This window comes from Drosophila melanogaster, chromosome 2L (assembly GCF_000001215.4).
Source record: "Drosophila melanogaster chromosome 2L".
In the NCBI taxonomy this organism is placed as follows: Eukaryota; Metazoa; Arthropoda; class Insecta; order Diptera; family Drosophilidae; genus Drosophila; species Drosophila melanogaster.
In genome coordinates, this window is record NT_033779.5 from 2,226,308 (window position 1) to 2,247,979 (window position 21,672).

The window sequence follows — 21,672 nt, forward strand, 5'->3', positions numbered from 1 at the left end:
ATTACAACTATCGGACAAACTATCGGTTCGGATTCATAACATTACCAAACCCTTAGTATGGACAAGGAACTGTAATATCATTCAAACAAAAACTTTACGATTAAATAAATTAAGCTGAATTACAAAAAATTAAGAGTAAAAGTTAAATTAATTTCGTTTTAACAGCACCTCTAGAAGCAAAACGTTATCCAACACTTAAGGTCTGGAAAATTGCCAGTACTGAAAAGTGCGGAAATCATGTCACGTCGGAACGTCGACAAAAGACACAAATAATAGGAAAAAGCTTATTTCGCGCAGGCACTCGCATATTCCCAGTAAATGCAAGGCCAATGCAAATGCACCATTAGTACGGGCCACCAAATTGTAAATCAAACCGTCGAGTTCCCAGCGCAAAAACGCCGAGCAAAGCAGCAACAACGAAACGCAGTTTAGGGCCTGCATTTTTGCGATAGTGTGAAAAGTGCGTGTGTGCAAAAGAATACAAAATAAAGGGGGCGCAAAAGAGTCAGTGAAAACAACAACACACAAAAACACAAGACACAAGTACACAGAGAAAAACGCAAACACCCGCACTCGCGCAAACAGACACACACACACACTGTGAAACTCCCAACGTCGAGTCAGCAAATTGTGCCACACACACAAAACGAGGAAAGAGGAAGAAGAGCAGCAGCAGAAAAACATAGGTGCTCCGCTCGCATCCCACATCTCCAAAACTCCATCGATCCGAACTTCCCGACTACCCAACCCAACTCTCCGGAATGAATCGCTCCGACGGATTGGTGCGTCGCTCGGTGAAACCCCGCGAAAACGGTGGGGCGGAGGGTGGGTTGAATGCCAACACGCCGGACGACAACCAGGATGCACTGGACAACCTAAAGGACCAGGAGGACAATATCGACGATGGCGACTCCAAGGAAACACGACTAACGCTCATGGAGGAGGTTCTGCTGCTGGGACTCAAGGACAAGGAGGTGGGTGTGCTCCTTATCTCTTATCTGCTTGGGATGCACTAATTAATTGGTTTCTTTCGCAACATAAGTGCTTCTTCTTCACCTGTTAACCGACGTCTCTCTCTCTCTGTCGCTCTCACGATTTCTCTCTTTCGCAACCTCTTGCTTGGCCCCAAGTGCAACGCAGTCCATCTTCCAGCAGGGGCGTAGTGAAAATTGGATACAGGGGGGTAACTTATCACTTCAGTTATGGGGGCAACAATGTTTATCTGTCCTACAGATAAACATTTTATGCCATGTCTTAGCCACTTCTCTTAGCTTTTCCAGTTTGTTAAGCAATGCACTATGAAATCTTTTGACCAGCCTGCTGACTAATGCGCAATCAGTGAGACTGCCAACACCATTTTCTTAACCACTTTTGTTTTTGCATTAATTAATAGTGTGCTCCATCTGTTAAGGTCTAATCAGCCGTTCATTCTAATCTATAGAACCCATTACTTGCCCTTTGTAATACTTTGATGTACTTCCCAAATAAGTGATGATATATTTATATATAGTATATAATAGGTTTATTTTATGTGTTACACTATCGCGCAATTGCTTCCAGTGCCAAATCAAAAAGATTCTTAGAATTGTTGCCAACGTTCTTAGTTGTTGGAAAGATAGCGCTCTAATACTTCTTCGGTTGGCAGTTGTGGCTATAAATACATACATATCTCTTCGAGAACTTCACTCCGCGCAGCACGGAGAACGGTTTCGTCAAACGAGTTTTCCAATAAGTGGTTAATTTGCATAGGTTTGTAATATTCATAAATCTACGTATAGCGCGGGATGATGTCCGTAAATGCGAACCATCATCCATACGTGACCCATTATGGCGAACAGGCAGATTCGCATTTCTCCATTGAATTCGGTTTTTATATTTCACTTGGCACACAGCTTTATCGCTCAATTGCTGTTCGCTTGTACCACATAGGAATGCACACATGTGCCTTTGTGGCTGGCACCACGTCTATTTGTTTTCATCATTTTGCCCGCAGTGTATTTGTGTGACCACCCACACCTCCATCCCTGCCACCTCCTCTCCCTTCGCATAAGAGGGATACGAGCTGGAAACAGTGGGACGTGTTGCCCGCTTTTGTTTTACATTCCCCTTCCGAGCGCTCTTATCGCGAAGATTTTGTCCATTTGGTTAATTGTTTGAGGAAGTACATACTATCAAGTGCTGCTCTCCTCTGCCTAGCTCTCATCCGTTTCGGGCTTTTCTTATGTCAGTACGTCACTCATTTTCGAAATTATACAAAGTACTTGGCTTCTACCCACACCATCCATTAGGAAAATTTCAATATCTCGAACTGCCGAACTGATAAGCGACGTGTTCTTTGCAAATGATTCACTTTTATACCTTTCGTTCGGAACGATTCCTTATCAATCATCTGAGCGATTGTTATATAAATTATTTTAAAATCGTGAAATGGCATTGAAACGTGGTTGAGGTATCTATCTATACCTTCCAATTATCATAGCTTTTCAAGCGTTAATAACAAGAGTAATTTTTGTAATTGATTTTTTATGTGGTTATAACATAACTCTTCTTGTTCGTTTTTTCATTTATACTAGCTAGATAAGCATTGTATTTTTTAAATTGACAGTTCATACACTTCTGTGGGCAAGGCCTAAACAAACTCAAGTGTTTAATGTTTTAACAACTGAATACTTTCGTCTGGGAGCTTTACGACCCCGGCAACAGGGTAATTATTCATTTCTTTTACGCCCAACACAAGTGAAAAGGCCAAACCATAGACTTGCTCAAATATATTTCAAAACCTTGAAACATGAGACAGTAACCATTTGTTAATGAAGTTTGTACTTACATTTATGTTAGATAGAATTTAATAAAATTTTAAAAAATAAACAAGTAACGCATTCACACATTCTTATTTTTAGATGCCCATCCAGGCCAATCAAATAGCTTGAATCTAATAGCATTTTTAATTACTTTCAGGGCTACACATCTTTCTGGAACGACTGCATATCAAGCGGCTTGCGCGGATGCATTCTCATAGAGCTTGGACTGCGAGGTCGCGTGATGATCGAGAAATCTGGAATGCGGCGACGTGGTCTATGTACAAGGTATGTATAGAAATCTAGTTTCCACATCCTTTCAGAAGCATGCTAACTTCAATTCGCCAACAGGAAATTAATACTGAAATCGGATCAGCAGACGGGAGACGTTCTACTCGATGAGGCACTTAAACACATTAAGGAAACAGATCCCCCGGAGACGGTGCAGAGCTGGATTGAATATCTTAGTGGTGTGTATTTAGGCGCCTGCCATTTCGCCAAGTATGTTTTGTATAACCTATTGTTGTGGCAGGTGAAACCTGGAATCCGTTGAAATTGCGCTACCAACTGAAAAATGTACGCGAACGTCTGGCCAAAAATCTGGTGGAGAAGGGTGTGCTCACGACGGAAAAGCAAAATTTTCTACTCTTCGATATGACGACACATCCGCTGAGCGACAATGTTGTCAAATGTCGCCTGGTGAAGAAGGTGCGTAACTAGACTTGGATATATTCAAGAATTCTAAAACTGAATCCGAAATGTATGACTTCAGATCCAAGATTCTGTGCTCTCCAAGTGGGTCAACGATCCACAGCGCATGGACAAGCGGATGCTGGCGCTTATCTTCCTGGCGCACGCCAGCGATGTGATCGAGAACGCCTTCGCGCCGCTGAATGATGACGACTATGAGGTGGCCATGAAGCGGGTGCGGGAGCTGCTGGATCTCGACTTCGAAGCCGAGTCGGCCAAGCCGAATGCGAACGAAATTCTGTGGGCGGTGTTCATGGCGTTCACGAAATAGACGATCCTCTGATCCTCTACGCTCCTCTCAATAGCACACACACACACACAACACACACCCCAACACAGAAATACAGACCCACATCTGGAATACATTTTGCTGCTTTTGTTTTAGAAACTTTGCTGTGAGTGGAACCGAATCGGGCGATAGGATTTTCTTAAATGGCAACCACCCCAAATATCTGTTTCAGTAATATATATTTTTTAAGCGAGACTATAAAGCAGCCATAATTCCTATTTAAATATACATATGTTTATCAACACTTCAATAATACCAATCAAACGCTCCATTGTCCTTTAATTTTTTCCTGTTCTGTTGAGCATAATAATACATGCCAATGTTTTGCAATCATAATCAGTAAGTTGTGTTCCACGACACATAGAGTTTAGTTGATGATTTCTCTGGCAATGCAAATCAAAATGTATGATGGAAAATTTAAAGCTGCAGCATTGTTTTTGTAATTATATATCTAGCACTAATTGTAAGCGCCAACAAGAAAACTTTGATAAAGTCTGGGCAAGCTGCGTGCGATTGTCTATTGTCAAATATCCTATATATATTTTATCAAAACTTTTCAATTCTATTTTTGATTGTCAAGTATTTTCGAGCCCTTTCCATGTATTCGATTGCGCGTAGAAAATCAGTTCAAAACGTTTCTCGAGCTCCGCAATTTTACCTTAGTACGTTCGACCTTAAGTATGCACCCACCCACATGAACAGACAGACATGCAGACAATTTGACACGGAGCGACATTCAATCTAGGCAATGTTTTAATTTAAATTGTTATTGAATTTCGGGAACATTGAAGTTGAAAAACCTTTTCTAACTGCTAAAAGAAAAATAAAGAACGACAAGAAGTGGACAGCAAGAAAAGAAAAATTATGTAAATGTAAACTGTGCACGTCAAATAATACTAATTCTTAGATATTTAAAGGCCTAATAAAATACAAATATAAAATATATAACTGACGCAAAATTGAAAGTTTATTGCAATTTCGGTTGTACCCCTCCATAAATCAGAGGAAAAATATAAAACATTTAATGAAAAATGGGTGATGAGTTTTAATAAAAGGGGGAAAGCAAAAGTGGACAATCGTCGGAGGAGAAATAGGATTCTTTCCGGTGTGACGACCAATCCGATTTAACTTATCTACTTGAAAGCATAGCCCAATTTTTGATTCGCTTTTTAATACAGTTTTTATTCCGTTTTTCATTCTCAATAAATGTGTTTTTGTTTTGCAGTGTTTGCATTTCTTTCGATAGTTGAAGGGGCAATATACCATATAAGTCGAGTAATTCTCACACGAAACATTTAGGTTATAATATAATAATCTTTCAATGACATAAAGTATGATAAAAAGCAGGGCGCAGCGCACAAATTATTGCAAAAATACATTAGGCCAAAAAGGATGTGAACAAAGAAGTGCTCTTATACTATCCGTTAAATCAACTAGCAGTTTTCAACTGTGGAAAATTTGCAAGTAATTTGTAATTACAATTAAACATATTCATGGAATTTTATAAGAGAATAATTTTTTTCTAATTTTGCAGATAAGCAGTTGCCTCGTTTAACAAATGTTTCGTTTCTAGCGCAGCCGATCAAAAAAAATACATACAAATATATATATATAAAGTAAAACAAAGCAAAATATGAAAACTTTAATAAAATTAATGGAAGAATTGATACGCTCGAAATGATAGCCATTAATTAATATATATGTATATGTATTTTGATGTAAATATAATTGAAGTTCCAACAGCTTTCAGCGCCAGTTTCTGCTTCTGATCCTAAACCCTTTGCATTTCTTATTTTCCGAGGCGACTGCGCATGGACGACAGACGACGCATCCGAGCCCTGTTTTGGGAATAACTGTCCGCCCATCGCTGCTCGGGCTTGTATGTGCCGGAGTAGCCGGCGTGCTAACTCAGCAGATCCTTAATCTCCTTGTGCATGTGACACAGGAAATCCACGTAGCTGGCGGAACCGTCTGTACCGCGGTCCTCCACGAGGAAGTGTCGGAACACGCTCTCCAGTTTGTCGTTCTGCCGCAACCAAGTTATCTGAAGAAAAGATTAAGATCGTTACACATTTCCACGAAGGCAAAGATTTGATCACTGCAAATACGCACCCTCATGTATCGCGAGCGCTCCTTCATGATCTGCTCTAGGATGCCGTGTATGCGCTTGGCCAGCGGCGTTTCTGGAACAATGTTAAACCGCTCCAAAGCTATTTGCTGAAGACCCTGAACGCCGAACACGGACTGCACAAAATCAGGCGACAATGCCTGGCCCAGCCAGACGAAGAGGTGGACTCCATTCTCCAGGATGTAGGCGCCATCCTCTTGCGTCTTTTCGTGCGTGCAGCGAACGGGAGTCGGCAGATCTGTCTCCTCGGGTACAACGTTGTGGATGGGAATGAAACGGGGATACAGGTAGCTGACGGATTGGTTTAAGTCCATCGACAGAATAAACTGGATAACATAAGATCGATCGTCTAGCGTCATGTCCGAACCGCCGGAAATAGCATCGTTCTTGAGCAAACACGAGGCATACAGTGGCAGCAGCTTCAGGCACTCGGGAAGAATCAACTGGCCGGCGGAGGTCGGCGAGGTGCAGTGCTTGCGATAGCAGGCCAGGATTTGCGCCGATCGATGGATTAGGTTGTCTTTCACCTGCTTGGGTGAATGCTCCATCAACTTGAAGCAGGCCTGCTTGGCGAAGAACAGCATCATCGCGTCCAGGTCGCAGCACTTAAAGACATCCGCAATCGTTGTTGTAACGCGCAGAGCAAGGTTAAGAATTCGCAGACGCCTTTGGCCGCTGCACGAGGTGTACAAGAGTGCGACTTGAAGGTACACGTTCTCTTCTGGTGCCAGCTTGTCGTCATGCTTGATCTCAATGCTTATCGACTTGGTGGCATCTGGAAATCGAAAGGAATATTATTAACATATATAAAACCAAAATGTAGCCGTGATTGCATACCAATACTGGCCAGCTCCACATCAGTTGTATTGGACATGAAGAAGTGACCATAAAACTCCGTGGGTCGAATGCCAGCCGATGTCCGCACCCTCATCACCGCGTCGAAGGCGATCGGTCGCGATACGTTCTTAATGATATCCTGTATTAGTCTCTTGCCATCCACGTCCGCCTGGAAGTAGGTGTACTTGAACACCTCTCCACCAGTCAGCCGAGAAACCTGCCCAATCGTGGCCAAGTCGATGTAGGCGTTGTTAAACACGAATAAGTCCACGGAGCAACCCTGCTGGACGCACTCCTGGCCCAGTGTGTTATATGCAGTGGTTTGTGGAGTGAGTACGGTTTTCTCCTTATCAGTTCCCAGAAGCTTCCGATCATCGCGATTCTTTAGCTTGCCAGGCGCCTCCGCGATGGGTAGCGTTGAGTTAAACACCAGCAGTTTTCCAGCTGCATTCGATGCCTTCAGTGCCTCCAAACCCGCTTGAATGGCAGGGTACAGAATCGTTTCGGTTTCCTTGGTGTCGGCAAACATACGAGGGATCTCTTCCATCAGAGCATCGATTACAGCAGCCGACTCTTCTGGGTGGCACAGGAATCCATCCAGCAGGGGCATGAACATCTCCTGGACATCGCCCACAACCATCATTTGCGGCTGGGCCAGACTGCTCTTGATATTGTAGAAATGCACGGTGCTGTTGTACGTGATGAAGCCCACCCGCACCTTGGATTTGTCTTGACCCTGGTCGACAGGCAAATGCTTGAGTATGTTCTTGATCTGGGAGCAGAGCAGATGAACCAGTCCCGACTTCACGGTGTTGTAGGAGACGTCGATGATGAAGATAAAGGCGGGAACCTCCGGGGGAGTATTGTTCTGCGGCAAAGGGAAATAATTAAAAATCAGTTTAGTGTGTATCTACTCTAAAAATGATTATCATTAAAAACAACCGAGACAAATTTTCATTCTGTGGAAATACATGATCTATTAACAAACATGCCATATGTTCAACATATTTATTGGAATATGTTCAGAAAAGCTGTTCCATTTTCAAAAATAGCTATTTTTAAAAGCACCACATTTTGGTGTCTAGAAATATTATTAGTAGTATTTCCAATATATGTATAACTTACCCGACAGTAATCCTTGGTGGCCAGAAACTCGTAAGTTCCCAGCAGTAACTCAGGTCTTTCATGCTTGTCCACACGCTGTCCAGTGTGATCCAGGTGCTGATAGTAGTTCTGATGAACTGCAAAATAGTTCAACATTTAATTAAGGCATCATTAATTGCGCCCAAGATCGCTTACCTTCCGAAGTTACTTTGCACATCAGGCACTGGAATCGGCGGCCGGCATCCACGAACTGCATGTTGGGCGACATGTACGCCTTACACCTGTTGCAACGAATTGGTCCCATTTCGCCGAAGTTCACAATCGGTGGCTCCATTTCCCCCTCGCCAACTTTGGCCAGCGGCGAGATGTTCAATGTCAGGGGTAGAGCTGTGGTCTTCAAAAGATCACCCGTGTTGGGGATGCAATAGAGCGAGGAGCGCAGGAAGCGGGGTGAAGAGTTGCCTTGGTCGTGAACCACGAATTTGGTGGTCACCAATGGAGGCAGCAATCCTGGCTGGTTGGTCACAAACGGTCCTCCAGACAATCGCTGGTTCTCAATCATCACCTGGATGGGATTGGGCATTTGATCGGGATCAAGGCGTCGTGCCTGCGGAGCCTGTTGATACATATTTCCTGCTCCTGGCATGGGAGGTTGCTAAAATAGTTATAAAGCAATTAGTTAAAACCTTGTTACAAATAATAATCATGACTTACATTAAAGCCAGGACGTCCTGGCTGACCTGGAAAACCGGCACCTGGCTGAGGTGGATATCCTGGTCCTCCTAGTTGCTGTCCCGGTTGTGGCGGATATCCTGGCATCGGCTGCTGACCGGGTTGTGGGGGATAGCCCGGTTGCTGGCCCGGATAACCAGGTTGTGGAGCTCCGAATTGCGGCGGAGCAGCTGCTTGCTGACCTGGAAGCGGTGGAGGTGCTCCAGGGAAGCCTCCGGGAGCCTGACCTGGAAAGCCACCTGAATATCCGCCTTGTTGGGGAGCTCCGTAAGGCGCTCCTGGTTGCGGAGGCAACCCGGGTTGGGATAGTGGTGGCAGTCCAGGCTGCTGTGGGGGAAATCCCGGCTGCTGCTGTGGTATCCCTGGCTGCTGCAATGGCGGGATTCCCTGCTGCTGCTGAGGTGGCAATCCGGGTTGCGTGTAAGTTGGAGGAGTGGCTCCAGGAGGTAGCTGGGGTTGACCCGGTCGTGAGCTCGGTACTCCATACGGACTTGGGGCAGGCTGGGATGTGGGAATCTGACCGGAAAAGGGTGGCTGTCCGGGAAGTGGCGGTTGTCCGGGTAGAGGCGGCTGAGAAGTAGATCCAGCTGCTGGAATCGGAGGCTGACCAGGTGCTGCTCCCGGCGTTGCCGCTTTCGGTGGCGGCATGTGCGGCAATCCCGCCAAAGTGGCGCTGTTCAAGCTCATCTGATTAATCCCACTGGCCACGCTTTGTGGAGTACTGCTGGGCGGTAGGGCTCCGTTGACATAACTTCCAGCTTGCGTCGGTGGTGGAGCACCGAATGCAGCATTGTTGTTGTTGGTCGGAGGAGGTGCTGCATTAGAGTTAAACTGATTGAAACCGGTTGGCGGTGGTGCCGCAGCAGCGGGAGCTCCTTGGGGGAGTGGTGGCTTCAGGGGATTGGCCCCACCGACACCGCCACCCACACTCAAACCTCCCATCGACGTGGCCAACTGCAAGAGAGAATGTTTTTTTTTTTTTTTTATTAATTTCACTTCATTTTTCTTATCTACAAGCTCAGCTTCACTCTTCTATTATGAAATCACGGATGACCTCTTTTACTGAATGAAGTGCTCGCAGCCGAAATTTCTAAACTTAAAAATACTGTCTTGGTTTAGGTATTCCTGTGCGTCATTGAGATACTTCCCATTGAATATCTGTATATCAAGGTGGCCAATTGGTTCAAAAGAGTAACGTAATTCTGCAATGCTTTTCAGATTCTAACCCTATTCTTATTATCGACTAGCTCAATAGGCTATTGCCAGAATGAAGCTGAAGGGAATACACATATATTTGACGTGTGCAACCGGATTGTCTTCCGATTCTCGTCAAAGCTGCCATGGTTAAGGCTATCTATTCACCTGCTGCTGGTAGTTGCCATTGAGGTAAGGCTGGGATGCCGCCGACGTTGGTGGTGGTGCTCCGTACTGTGGTTGTTGTTGCTGCTGCTGCGGAGGCAGTTGTTGCTGCGGCGGCTGCTGCTGCGGTAGTTGTTGTTGCTGCGGTGGCCAACCTCCGGAATTCGGAGGAGGAGCCCCAAACTGGGGTTGCTGCTGGAACTGCGTGGGCGGTGGCCCGTACATATTCGGATTCATTTCTGGCCCGGATTAATCACCTGGGTTTTAGCGGAGAGGGTCGACGCTAAGCCAACAAACAACTTTCACGGAAAACGAAGAGAAAACACACACGGATTGGCTCAAAGTTCGCCACGGCGATTTAGCAATTTCGGGGGCTGCTCGGCCTGATTCCTGACCACTGACTCCTCGATTTTGGCCACTCGGTGTTGGCCTCAACTCTCGACGGCCGCGGCGGACGATCGCTGGTTGAAAAACAAGAATAATTTCGAGCTAAACGAACTTCCACGTCAGTTCCCTAATTCGATCTTTTTTGCTCTTTTTGCCTTGCCACGTAAGCTATCGGTAATCGGCAGTGGAAAATCGAATGTCAATCGATTGTGCTCTTTCGGCTGCCATCGCCGAATCGATAATCGTGTTGAACTTAACAGCGCTGCTGTTAGCGAACAGCTGCGAGTTATGTTATGTGTAAGGTGGTGCAATAGAATGCAGTGACGTCATTAAATACGTTGGGTTAAAATAAATAAGTGAATAAGATATAATCAAAGTACATTTAAAATAAATATGTATATTTTCACAATTTTATCAAAATATTCCTTACATTCAGGGGTTTATATTAAATTTAATTTCTGGTCGGGAGGAAATGTTACCAAAGGCTCAGAAATTTCCTCCAACCTGCCGGCCCAAGCCCTGGTGTCCACCGTAAATGAGTCCTTCCCGAATTGGACTACGGGTTGCATGATCTTGTTAAATCGCAGTCCTGTGTAACGCTCTATTTCGCCTACTTTGACGCGGTGGTCATTCAACTTGCCGCCAACCCTTCGGCTGTTTTCGATGATAAATGCTTCCATGAAGGGTTGGGATCCCGGAACTCCACTCTCCACGATTAATACCTTAAAGAAATGGGATGGCACTGGTATCGGAATCCAGTCAAACACCTCATACTTCATGGTCCATTTGCCAATCTCGTAACATGTTGGGGTGTATATCGGCCCAGTGTAGGCGTACACTGAGCCAAACTCCTTGGCCATGCTGGACACGTAGTTCTCCAGATCGTTCCAGATTTTCCGCTTGAACGCCTTGCATATGCTCATCGAACCGCAGCTCAGCACATACACATCATTGTAGCGAAGATTCATGGTGCTATATCCGCCTCCATCCGACGATACCCTTTGATAATCCCCACGGAAATGCTCACAAATCCATCTGACGCCGTTCGTGCGCAGGTCCTGCGAAACCACGTAGTCCTTATGGACGTACAAGTTCTCCGTGCTGGGCAGTCCATACTTGACTAGGTCGAGCAGATCAGTTGTGGTTGCCGAATCCCATTTCAGCGTCACAGTAGCACTAACTAAATCGAGGATCGGTGATAATACCAGCTCCCTGAATTTGTCGGCCCATGAAGTAGGACGATTCCACAAACGGGCCTCATGGTCTGTCCCAAAGGTGGATAACTTGTGGGAAAATATTAGAATTAAAATCTTACAAACATTTCTAACTTTTTCATATCGCTCACCATCGGATATAACTTGTGACGATGATGGTAGACATAGGGATCCCTTCGAATCTGCTGGAGCAGCTGCCTTATGGACGCCTCTTGTTGGACAAAGGCTCCACACACAAACCCGGTTACTCCCGCAAGGGCACATAAAGCCCACTGATGAACATTTGATTCGCTAAAGGACATAAGTGGGCCTTACAATAATTTCGTGTAGTGTTTCTTTGATGAAGTGTGTAATGTAACAATTTGTCGATATGTCAGTCGGAAGAAGATAGCCTGCTTGCAGTTAAGTTAAATATATATTTAACGATTGGGATCCCTCCACTAACTGAATTCGCGAAAAACTCGAGATTCACTTGGATAATTGCTGCCGAATAGGGCACTCCTTCTCAAACCATCGAAGAACTTGAGACCTGCGTAGTGCTCAATCTCCCGGATGTCGCAGAGAAACGATCGTAGTGGCAGACCATCTGGTATTGGAGCATTGGGCAGGACATAGCCCTCCATATAGGGTTTACCCAGGTGCAGTTTTGATTCCACCATGATCACCTTGAAGAAGTGCGTCGGAACTGCAACCATATTCAGTCCGATCATCTCGTACTCCACGGCCCACTTACCTCCCGGTCTTTGATTGGGCTTATATAGTGGACCAGTACACACGAAAACGGATCCAAATCGGTGGACCAGATTTCGAACATATTGTTCCAAGTTGTTCCACGCGCTTCGGTTGAAGCCCTGGCCCACTTGTGGGGCAATATTCGTTAGGAAAAACGTATCCTCGCAGTGATTCTGTTGCAGATGGTGATTTCCTGCGGCTGCCAAGTGTCCTCGGTCGAATCCAGATCTCCGATAGTCGCTCAGTTCCGATCGGAAGTTGGAGGGAACACTCAAATCCGGCTGGTATGGGTTGCGACCACGTCTGCCTCGATTCGGATGTATGCTGTCCGCCTGGAGGTGCTCGCACACCCAGTGGGCCACTCGGTTTCGGCGATCGTAGGATAGTACGAAGTCACTATACAGACGCAAGTCATCCAGGCCAGGGAACCCAAACTTCATGATCTGCCTCATCCGGTGATCGTCTTCATTATTGCTCTCAAAGAAAGTAAACTGGTTAGGGAAATTATTTTGGTGCAAGTGTTACTTATATTCTTTTACTACAGTATTGGTTACCACTTCATAAATTTTGGGACTGAGATAGTAGGCATAGGGATCCGTTTGTATTAGTTCCCGCAGGCGTTTTCTGGCATCTGTGTGCTGAAAATACATTCCACCCACGAAGGATGCACAGAGCGCAGTCACTCCCAGGACGAAACCCAGTCCCAGGAGCTGCCATTTTCGGTCCATGAAATGGGCTCTGTGAATTACCCCTCAAAAGCAAATAAAACATTGTTTATCTGAAGGATTTCTCATGGCCATCATTGTCTCCTTCAACATATATGTATTTATATTCTATTTTGGAGAAATACTTGATGTGAGGGCACTGTGACTGTCTAAGGCATTAGTCATCGGCAACGTTAACGGATTTGTTAAAGGACCGTTTACTGAGGGGACAAATGAATTTGATGCTTGGGTGTTGACAAAGTTGCGGTCGAGTCCTTCAAAGAACCGTAGACCAGTAGCGTTTTCTATTTCCCGGACATCGCTGAGAAGCGTCTTCAGTTCGACATTGTTGTTCAGCGGAGAGTTGGGCATCACATAGGCCTCCGCATAGGGAATGGTATCGCCCGCGAACTTCTTATCAATGACCAGGATCTTGAAGAAATGGGTGGGTACGGCCACCATGGTTCTCTCCTCCGACTGGAACTCCAGGAACCAACTGTTCGACTTTAGCTCCCGGGGCAAGTAAATTGATCCGGTGTAGGCATACACGGTTCCATGTCGTTGACTCATCTCATGGACGTACTGCAGCAGTCGATCCCAGACAGTGAGATTGAACCCTCTGTTTAGAAAGGGCCTAATGTTGGACAGGAAAAATACCCTGGCTGCCTCCGACTGTCCAAATGCTCCAGCTGGAGCCACGGATGTGGAATCCCCGTAGACGACGCGATTGGACAGATCTACCCGCTCGCACATCCACAGAATCGCAGAGTTTCTTCGATCGAAAGAGGTCACAAAGTCAAAGGTCTCATTTATGGTGATATCATTGGTGCTGGGGAAGCCGTACTTCATGATCCCGCCCAGCTTGTGGCAGTCATCGGTATCCACGTCGAATTCTGAGTTATCAGGGCGCACAGCGAAAATTCCCAGCTATAGATATGTTTAAAGGGAGTAGAGTTCGCTAATATATATATTATCTGAATCCTTAATCTATTTCCTTACCAGTGCGTACAGTTTCCTTCTGATAAAGTAGGCATGTGGGTTTCGTTGCTCCAATCGTCGAATCTTTCGCATGACATCGATGTGCTGATAGTAAGCTCCTAGTGCAAAAAACGATCCAGCAGTGGCCAGAATACCAATAATGCCCTTCACCGGCGCTTCCATCGATCCTTTATATCAAATCCTAGCAATTTTGTCTTATAAATTAGAAACAAATTCGAAATCGGTAACTTGTTTATTGTGCTGCAAGTAAAAGCTATGAGTTGTGTGTAGAAACTAACTTGGTTGTGCCTTAAATTTGAAAGTACTTCCCCCAAAAACCTGACTTTCCTGCAGTTAATCTTTAAAGTTTCCGTGTCCAAGTTCAGACCCGACTGCACTTGCCAACTGCATTAAGTCAATAGAAAAAGTTGCAGTCATCGTTGTAGAGCTAAAAACTAAAAGTCCCCAGGACAAAACATCCCCCATTCCCCCATTTGCTGCCCCCTTGAACCGCATAATAAGCGCTTTTTGGGGCTACGCCTGACTAAACCAAAAGCGGCGTCAAGATTTATTCTCGGAATCTCGTCGTACTTTGTTATGCTTAAAAATGTTAGTTGTGGATTTACAGTTTTTCCGTTTTGGCCAGAAAACTTTTCACCCTCCGCTCCGAAACTTTGATCGGTAGAGTGATGAAAAAGTGGACGAGCAAGGGAGGTGGGATGTTGAATTGTTGTTGCCAAAACTATTTAAATTTAAACCATATTCCAATGAAGTTATTGAATTTTCCGATATAGGCAAAAGGCAAAACCCTTTCACTTAAATCTCTGCGAAACAGTCTTTAAGTTAAGCTCATTCCAAGCTGGGCAAAAACTTTTTCCGACACATGACAAGGGATTCAAAGTGCAGTAAATTTGTTCGGAATGGAAAACTGTGACCAAGTCTCTGAATTTTCCTTTTCCAGGAACCGAATTCAAATTTCACCCTCAGCCGCAGGAATTCTGCACCACATCCTTCATCCATTTCAGTTGGTCGCGAGGCATTGCCAATTAATTTCCAACATCTAATTGGTGGTTGGCCAAATTTATTGGTCTCGTGGTGGATGGGCTGTTTGCCCTGCCCCCCCAGGATCTGTTTGCGTATTGATTGATGCCTGGAGGTCCTTGTGCCAATCTGAGGTGAACTGCATACCTTGTCGAGGGCTCAAGTAACTCGCTTTGCCCCTCGCGGATTTTCTAATCAACAAGGCAGCAGCCCAAATTTGCATAATTAAAACGTTTTCATGTGGCGCAGGTGGAAGGCAAGAAAGGCCACAAGAAAACCCACCCGCCCCAATTTTCCATTTTCTTTGCCAGCCGAAAAACTGACTCGCTAAGTGACTGAAAATTTGTCGCCTCATTTGAGTTTGGATTAATGAATTATGCACTCGGGGATGCTTAATTAAGCGGGTTTCGAATGTGATTAGGACCACGCAATTAGCCGATAGGTCTGAGCATTTTCGGGATCTGCGATAAGCATTCGCGCTGACTGACAGCCATAAAAACGTGGCCCCAGGATTCGGAAAACCATACTCATTACGCTGCCTTTTTCTGTATTTTACAGCAGGTCAACTTAATGGGGTAATTAACTTATCTGGGTTAAGAAAGGATGGATCGGTTAACCTTTTATGCGTGCCAATTAGCGCCAGAAGGGCTTATGGTTTTGTATAATCATAACAATTTGTCGGTTTTTTAAGGATATTTACTTAAAACTGCATAATACACTTATAATTTTCATGAGTTTTTGTTGTTTTAAACAGATAACAGCACTTTATATTTCTTTATACCTCTAATTTTCAAGATCATCAGCCTGCTAACCTAATCGATACTCTCTATAAGGAAGTATAATGATCTATGAGGAGAGAGAGAGAGAGAGAGAGAGAGTGAGCGAGCTGCGATGATCAGTTATCACTGGAGTGAGTAACCCACTGAGCGTAGACTTGGGGTCGCCGCGCTCTCCGCTCCGATTCGGAAAGTGGAGCTCGCAACGCTCGACCATCGAGAGATTGGCGGAGAGCTGTGTCAGTTGGTTGCGCACGCACCAGTCGACCGGTCAGATCTGCGGCTTATTCCGCCGGCGTTCGAAATTTATAACGGTGGAGATCGGTCATCGGACGCACTACACTCGATCGGTCAGAAGCCCCGAGGGAGATATCTTGGAACAGCCATGATCTCGCAGCTGGGACGGATTAGCATCATGAGTGCGGTGCTTTTGGCATTTGCGGCCATCGTATTTGGTGGGTAATATTCACACATTTCAAGGTCTTATCACAGATCTGTGTAGAAATTCATTTGATTGATATATTTTTGGTTTGCTTGCTATATCGTCTTTAACTAGCCAGCAGCTCGGAGAAAACCGAACTCGATCCCAATGCCACCTGCAACTACACGCTGGTGAAGAAGAAGACCTTGGGGGTGGATCCCTCGTTCTGGAAGAAGTTCTTCAAGCACCTCATACCCTTCACGAGTTCGAGGGGCAAAATGCAGTTCATACTCTTCAAGCGGGACTTCGCGGACTGCGGAAGGGAACTGTTCGTGGGCGATGTGGAAAACCTGAGGAACTCGGGCTTCGATGCACGTCATCAAACAAGGTAAGGGGGATTTCCGGGAAGATTAAAGCCCCGATCGAATGGGGAACTTTGCAGCGAAGTGAGTGTGCCACAATCAATTCATTACACTGAACGGTGAGATAATGGCTAAAAGCTGTACAAACCTTTCAGCTCGCAACAATTGACAGTGTATTTAGTATTCATACTACCACTAAGCCCCAGAAATTAATGTGAGAGCAAAGCACCAATCTAATGAATAGAACCAAAACAAATATTTGCTAGATTCTCTCACCAAATAATTTATTTTTTATATTTCGCGACTAACACGAAAACAGGTTTCTCTGCTTTATATATTTACATTTTTTGGTTGAGCTTTCGTTTGAATTATCGCCATTGAGTCATTGCCATTGGCCTGACAATTGATTTATTGCTAATTACAAGTTAATTCATTATAATAGCTAACAGATAGTAATTGCACAAATTTACACCAAATACGCCAAGCAATACACCAATTTTGCATTAAAAGATAAGATATCAGGCGAAGTTGATATCATATATACATAAATGAATTGAAATATGTTTATTTTAAAGGGAATTGCTATTAGTTTAGTATACATTGATATATTATATTGACTTTCCTGACTGCTTATTTTTAGGATAGTCATTCATGGCTGGATGAGTCAGAGCAAAGGTTCGCATATAAGGAAGGTTAAGAACGCATACCTCAGCCTGACCGATCCGGGACCCAACGGAGAGCCCGCCCCCTACGAGGACTTCAATGTGATCGTATGTGACTGGAGCAAGACTTCCACGAACGTAAACTACTACGAGGTGGCCAAGACGGTGGAGGACATGGGAGCCCTGCTGGCGGAACTGGTGCGCTATCTGAACCAGGAGGCGAACATGCACTACGACGACGTATACGTCATTGGACACTCTCTGGGAGCGCAGATCGCCGGCAGTGCTGGCAAGCAGATAATGCCATATCGATTCAACACCATATACGCTCTGGATCCGGCGGGTCCACAGTTCCGGGAGAAGAGCGACGAGTACCGAATCGATGCTAGTGACGCCTCCTATGTGGAGTCCATTCAAACCAGCGTTAGCTTTGGCTTCGAGCAGCCCGTGGGACACGCCACCTTCTATCCCAACTATGGGAAGAATCAGAAGAAATGCTATGTCTATGGCTGTTCTCATAAGAGATCCCATGACTACTTCATAGAGTCGCTGACGAGTCCGGCGGGATTTTGGGGACCGCGCTGCGAGCGTCACGATGATGGCACCTGGCTGCTCCTAATGAGCGATGGAGAGTTCCGGATGGGCGGGGAGCCCTCAATCCCCAAGAACGGAACTTTCTATGTGAAAACCTACTCAAAGCCACCCTATGCCATGGGCCACAGGTGGCAAACGGAACCGCCTCCACGGGAAGATGATATTGAGAACTCCACGGAAGAGTAGGATATTAGTTAATATGTGTACATTTGTTGATGAAATAGAAGTTTGGTATTTATAATTGGTTATTTTTCTTTTATAGAGAATTTATTATAAATAGTACACCTATTTCTAGAAACATTTTTTTAAGTTACTTCTTATCTCGCAACAACGTGAGCCAATTAAGTTTTATGGCGAACTATTCACAAAGAAAAACCATCTAGCGAGTGTGTAAGTCAGCTGGGAATAACTATTAGTAACCTAAACTTCAAGATAGGTATATAAACCTCACGAGGCACGGAAGGCTTATCCACTCTTTCCACAATATTCAACCGAAAATGTTCCGCGCTCAACGTGTTTGCTTTTACTTTATAGCTTTCCTGGCCTTCGCAGCTGCCAGACCTAAAATAAACTCGCAAATTTCCCAAAATCAAGTTGGATTTCGATTGTCCAATGTTTTGACCAAAGAAAGTGTTGCTTCCAAGTCATCAATGTCCACAGAGGCAACCAGTGAACCATCCACTGTGACTTCTGACGTGCCCACACTAACTTCACCATCATCATCATCATCTGAGGAAACTAGTGAAGCACCTGAAAGTTCCAGCCAGCAACTATCACCATTGACTGAAAGCTCCAGCGAAAAGGTATTTGAGGTGACCACAGTACCTTCATCTTCGTCGGCGGAAACTAGTGAAGCATCTGAGACTTCTAAGGCATTCACCGAAACAACCACCACCACGGAAAGTGACGTGACATCTGAAGATTCCACCGAAGATGAGTCATCTGAAGATTCCACCGAAGATGAGTCATCTGAAGATTCCTCCGAAGATGAGAGCTCCGAATCAAGTGAGGAATCAGAGGAAGGATCGTACTACTATGATGATTCGGAATACGACTACTACGATAGTTACTTATATTATTGATTCATCGCGTTACCATTAAACTTTATGTCAGATCGGAATACAAATCTTTTTGAAGAGGCTTGAAAATTTAGTAAAGTAAACAAAATGAAGCTGTCATTCATACTGGGTCTTGCCGTTTTTAGTCTTTTGGCTTCTACAGGAGCATTGCCGGTGCCTCAAGCTCCATTGGTTATGGCATTGGTCACCAAACCCGAAATGGATATTCCAGATATTGATCTCTGGGCCAGGACTTAAAAGGTGAGCAGAGATGCCAATTTTCGACGCCAAATCTTGATGAAACGTTTTAGTTACAGGATACTTTAGACTGCCTTCTGCACACTGTTTTTCGCCCTGATTCGCTGCATATTTGGAAAAGAATTTTTAATTAAAACAAACAATATGTTACCCAAATTGTTGCTGCTGCTTTTGGAGCGCCGAAAAGCTGTGCAAAATTGCACATATTGGACAAGAGGCTGCGACGGGTTGTTGCTAATGCATTTACTTGGCTTAATTAGTTGAGATTCTACATTATTCATACGCCACGTGTGACCAGCGGCCACCCACTCGCCTGCAAATGCCCACCCGCCCAATGTGCTGATGCCTGCCGTCTCCTTCTTTTCCTGACAGCATCATAATTTTCACTTAATTAAAGTTGTCGTTGTTGAGGGTGCTGAGTTTGAGGTTTAGCCCGGGGAGCAGTTAGAGAGTTGTGGCGGTGCATTCGGGTCGAAAGTTGGGCGGCGGGGGAAAAACACGGTATTTGTACTCACAAGTTTTCGCTCTTAATTTAATCCAGTCTAACTACGAAAGTTTTCGAATGCCTGGGTGGTAGTTTGATCGCAAGAGCTGGTTATTAAAATATCTTACGGTTTCGGAGGGAATTTGAATGCATATGAAAAGCACCTGGAAATATGCAAATATTTTCACTTAAAGAGATTCAATCCCTTCAAAAGCTTACCTACTAAAGTCGGAAAACGAAACACAATACCAAAAGTATTAAATTTCTCACATATTTCCGAAACACAAAGACATCTCCGGACAAGCTCACAAAGTTGACAAGCCGAGACAATTAAAGTTTGGCATAATCTGTTGATTGGCTTAATAAATATCCAAACTCACTTATCGTAATTGTTATCCTAAAGTGACAGATTGACGGCAAAGCCAAATGGAAGAAGAAATCCTTTGAGGTTCCGGACGAAAGGACAGCTCGGTTGAATCTCAGGTGGAAAATGGATTCACTTAAATTTTATGCAAAATCATTTATCCTTTTTACCTTTTGCCCAAATAGTTGGCAGCCCGATTTCGATTTGGCCCGAAGTGGTTTCTTTCGATTGATGATTGTGTGTGAATCCCCGAGGGCACAATATTTGCCCCTGAATTTGATTATTTAAATTTGCACATTCGTTTTCATGGCGCATAAATTATTTATGAGCCCAGTGTGTGGTAGCCGGCAGTTCCATTATGGCATTCTAATTAAGGCGGCCCACAGAATGTCTCCCAAGTTCATTGTAAGTAAGAAGCCCCAACTAACTGATGTCCAAGGGATGCGCATTGGAGCCTCAAAAATTCACCGTAAAATTCAGGAGCTGAGCACTTCGAGGACAAACCCTTTTGCGTTGACAGCCTGAACACCAATTTGTCGCCCTGAAATGGACCGTGTGAAAGCCTCGGAGTGCCATAACTTTGCCGATGTGTTGGGTGTTGAGATTGTCACCCCGGAAAACCCAAAAAAGCCAAAGAGACAGAGAGGAAAAATTAAAGCGAAATCAGGTTTCATTTTGCGGATGGCAAAGGGCTGCAAAAGGACGCCAGCCGAGATGTCCTGGCAAATGAGTCCGATACGAAGGCGATGACAATGACTTACATTGCTTGAAATCCGAGCAGCACAAGGACCTGCAGGACACCCAGTCCACACACAACACTCGCTTAAGTTCATGTGCACACGCACTTAGGTCAGCAGATATCGGGCCGAAAGTTTTACTTACAGATATAACCCCCCTCTATATCTCTGAATCTCCATGTCGCCGATGCCATTTGTGCAATTTTATAGCGTTTTTATGGCACACAAGTTTTGTGCTTTGTGCCCTCTGTCGGCGTGTCCTGAGTCCTGCGTCCGTTTTCCTCTTTAAAATATTCAAATTTGATGTGTGTGCGGGTGGAGTGGTTGGGAAATCCGGCACTTCTGTGTGCTCAACTGTGTAATAGAGACGGCCATCTTCAAGTCACGGGAAAAGGTCATAGGAAATGTGGGAAAACGCTTGGGGAAACTCGCTGGTATCTAGAATGTTAACTTCTAGGTCTTGTGAAAATTTCTAGCTTATAAAATGTATAATTTTGAATTTATTTCTAAAAATAATTAATAAAGGATTTATTCCTAACCTTGCTGAATATTATATTAAGCTATTATATAGAATGATTTTCATACAAGACCACTGGCTCCATCCCAGAATGGAAGGAACTCAGCCTTATACATATATGTACATATATTGTATGGCACATGGAGCCCCATTCACATGACCGTATCTATGTCAGTTCACTTGAGTGCTGTTGTTGCTGCGGCTCCTACTTTTCGGGCCTTTTTCCAAGTTTGCGGTGTGATTTTATGTGCAAACTTAAATTATACAATTTGGGGCTCCATGAATACATTTTTGCCCGTCTCCATCGTCTTGTGCTTTGCCGTAGTTGTTTTGCTGGCGAAAGGGACAATGAGTTGCTAAATGCTTTGAATATTCTTCTGGCCATT

The 21,672-nt window shown here is 44.6% G+C and overlaps 6 protein-coding genes, 1 long non-coding RNA gene and 2 other non-coding genes across 16 annotated transcripts; 4 read left to right on the plus strand and 5 right to left on the minus strand.

Moving 5' to 3' along the window:
* The first annotated feature begins 34 nt into the window (after window positions 1–34).
* On the plus strand, window positions 35–4,792 carry sau (sauron). Of its 3 annotated transcripts, none has more exons than NM_001014460.3 (5): window positions 35–974; window positions 2,959–3,086; window positions 3,150–3,268; window positions 3,331–3,506; window positions 3,571–4,792. In NM_001014460.3, exons 1-5 carry the CDS (start codon window positions 762–764, stop codon window positions 3,817–3,819), a joined length of 885 nt encoding a protein of 294 aa, NP_001014460.1. In that variant the 5' UTR covers window positions 35–761; the 3' UTR covers window positions 3,820–4,792. The 3 variants fall into 3 exon arrangements, with proteins under 3 accessions (NP_001014460.1, NP_608658.1, NP_001027220.1); NM_134814.5 differs by having other exon boundaries at window positions 214–974; window positions 3,571–4,781; NM_001032049.2 differs by having other exon boundaries at window positions 214–974; window positions 3,571–4,106.
* Window positions 446–1,297, minus strand: asRNA:CR44114 (antisense RNA:CR44114). The gene is made up of 2 exons (NR_073695.1): window positions 1,057–1,297; window positions 446–998 (listed from the first exon to the last, which is right to left on the minus strand).
* Window positions 4,793–4,798: 6 nt separating the features above from the next.
* Sec24CD (Secretory 24CD) lies at window positions 4,799–10,537 on the minus strand. Of its 3 annotated transcripts, none has more exons than NM_001272989.1 (7): window positions 10,001–10,537; window positions 8,621–9,592; window positions 8,102–8,561; window positions 7,928–8,043; window positions 6,803–7,670; window positions 5,950–6,740; window positions 5,471–5,881 (listed from the first exon to the last, which is right to left on the minus strand). In NM_001272989.1, exons 1-7 carry the CDS (start codon window positions 10,232–10,234, stop codon window positions 5,627–5,629), a joined length of 3,696 nt encoding a protein of 1,231 aa, NP_001259918.1. In that variant the 5' UTR covers window positions 10,235–10,537; the 3' UTR covers window positions 5,471–5,626. The 3 variants fall into 2 exon arrangements, with proteins under 3 accessions (NP_001259917.1, NP_001259918.1, NP_608664.2); NM_001272988.1 differs by having other exon boundaries at window positions 4,799–5,881.
* On the plus strand, window positions 10,040–10,715 carry asRNA:CR44115 (antisense RNA:CR44115). The gene has a single exon (NR_073696.1).
* Window positions 10,716–10,768: 53 nt separating this feature from the next.
* Tengl3 (Testis EndoG-Like 3) lies at window positions 10,769–11,944 on the minus strand. The gene is made up of 2 exons (NM_134816.3): window positions 11,730–11,944; window positions 10,769–11,667 (listed from the first exon to the last, which is right to left on the minus strand). Exons 1-2 carry the CDS (start codon window positions 11,898–11,900, stop codon window positions 10,825–10,827), a joined length of 1,014 nt encoding a protein of 337 aa, NP_608660.3. The 5' UTR covers window positions 11,901–11,944; the 3' UTR covers window positions 10,769–10,824.
* Window positions 11,945–11,996: 52 nt separating this feature from the next.
* Window positions 11,997–13,077, minus strand: Tengl2 (Testis EndoG-Like 2). The gene is made up of 2 exons (NM_164466.2): window positions 12,885–13,077; window positions 11,997–12,821 (listed from the first exon to the last, which is right to left on the minus strand). The coding sequence occupies exons 1-2, from the start codon at window positions 13,056–13,058 to the stop codon at window positions 12,039–12,041; spliced, it is 957 nt and encodes a 318-aa protein (NP_722779.1). The 5' UTR covers window positions 13,059–13,077; the 3' UTR covers window positions 11,997–12,038.
* Window positions 13,078–13,106: 29 nt separating this feature from the next.
* On the minus strand, window positions 13,107–14,286 carry Tengl1 (Testis EndoG-Like 1). Its single transcript, NM_164467.2, has 2 exons — window positions 14,034–14,286; window positions 13,107–13,961 (listed from the first exon to the last, which is right to left on the minus strand). The coding sequence occupies exons 1-2, from the start codon at window positions 14,193–14,195 to the stop codon at window positions 13,164–13,166; spliced, it is 960 nt and encodes a 319-aa protein (NP_722780.1). The 5' UTR covers window positions 14,196–14,286; the 3' UTR covers window positions 13,107–13,163.
* A 1,784-nt stretch (window positions 14,287–16,070) lies between these two features.
* On the plus strand, window positions 16,071–18,967 carry CG4267 (uncharacterized protein). 2 transcript variants are annotated; one of them, NM_001272990.1, is made up of 3 exons: window positions 16,071–16,284; window positions 16,386–16,638; window positions 17,253–18,967. In NM_001272990.1, the coding sequence occupies exons 1-3, from the start codon at window positions 16,215–16,217 to the stop codon at window positions 18,052–18,054; spliced, it is 1,125 nt and encodes a 374-aa protein (NP_001259919.1). In that variant the 5' UTR covers window positions 16,071–16,214; the 3' UTR covers window positions 18,055–18,967. The 2 variants fall into 2 exon arrangements, with proteins under 2 accessions (NP_001259919.1, NP_608661.1); NM_134817.3 differs by having other exon boundaries at window positions 17,253–18,107.
* lncRNA:CR42859 (long non-coding RNA:CR42859) lies at window positions 18,923–21,076 on the plus strand. Of its 3 annotated transcripts, none has more exons than NR_073697.1 (2): window positions 18,923–19,187; window positions 19,238–21,076. It is a non-coding gene; the product is annotated as a long non-coding RNA:CR42859 (long non-coding RNA). The 3 variants fall into 3 exon arrangements; NR_047876.1 differs by having other exon boundaries at window positions 19,244–19,900; NR_037729.2 differs by having other exon boundaries at window positions 19,238–19,594.
* The last annotated feature ends 596 nt before the right edge of the window (window positions 21,077–21,672 follow it).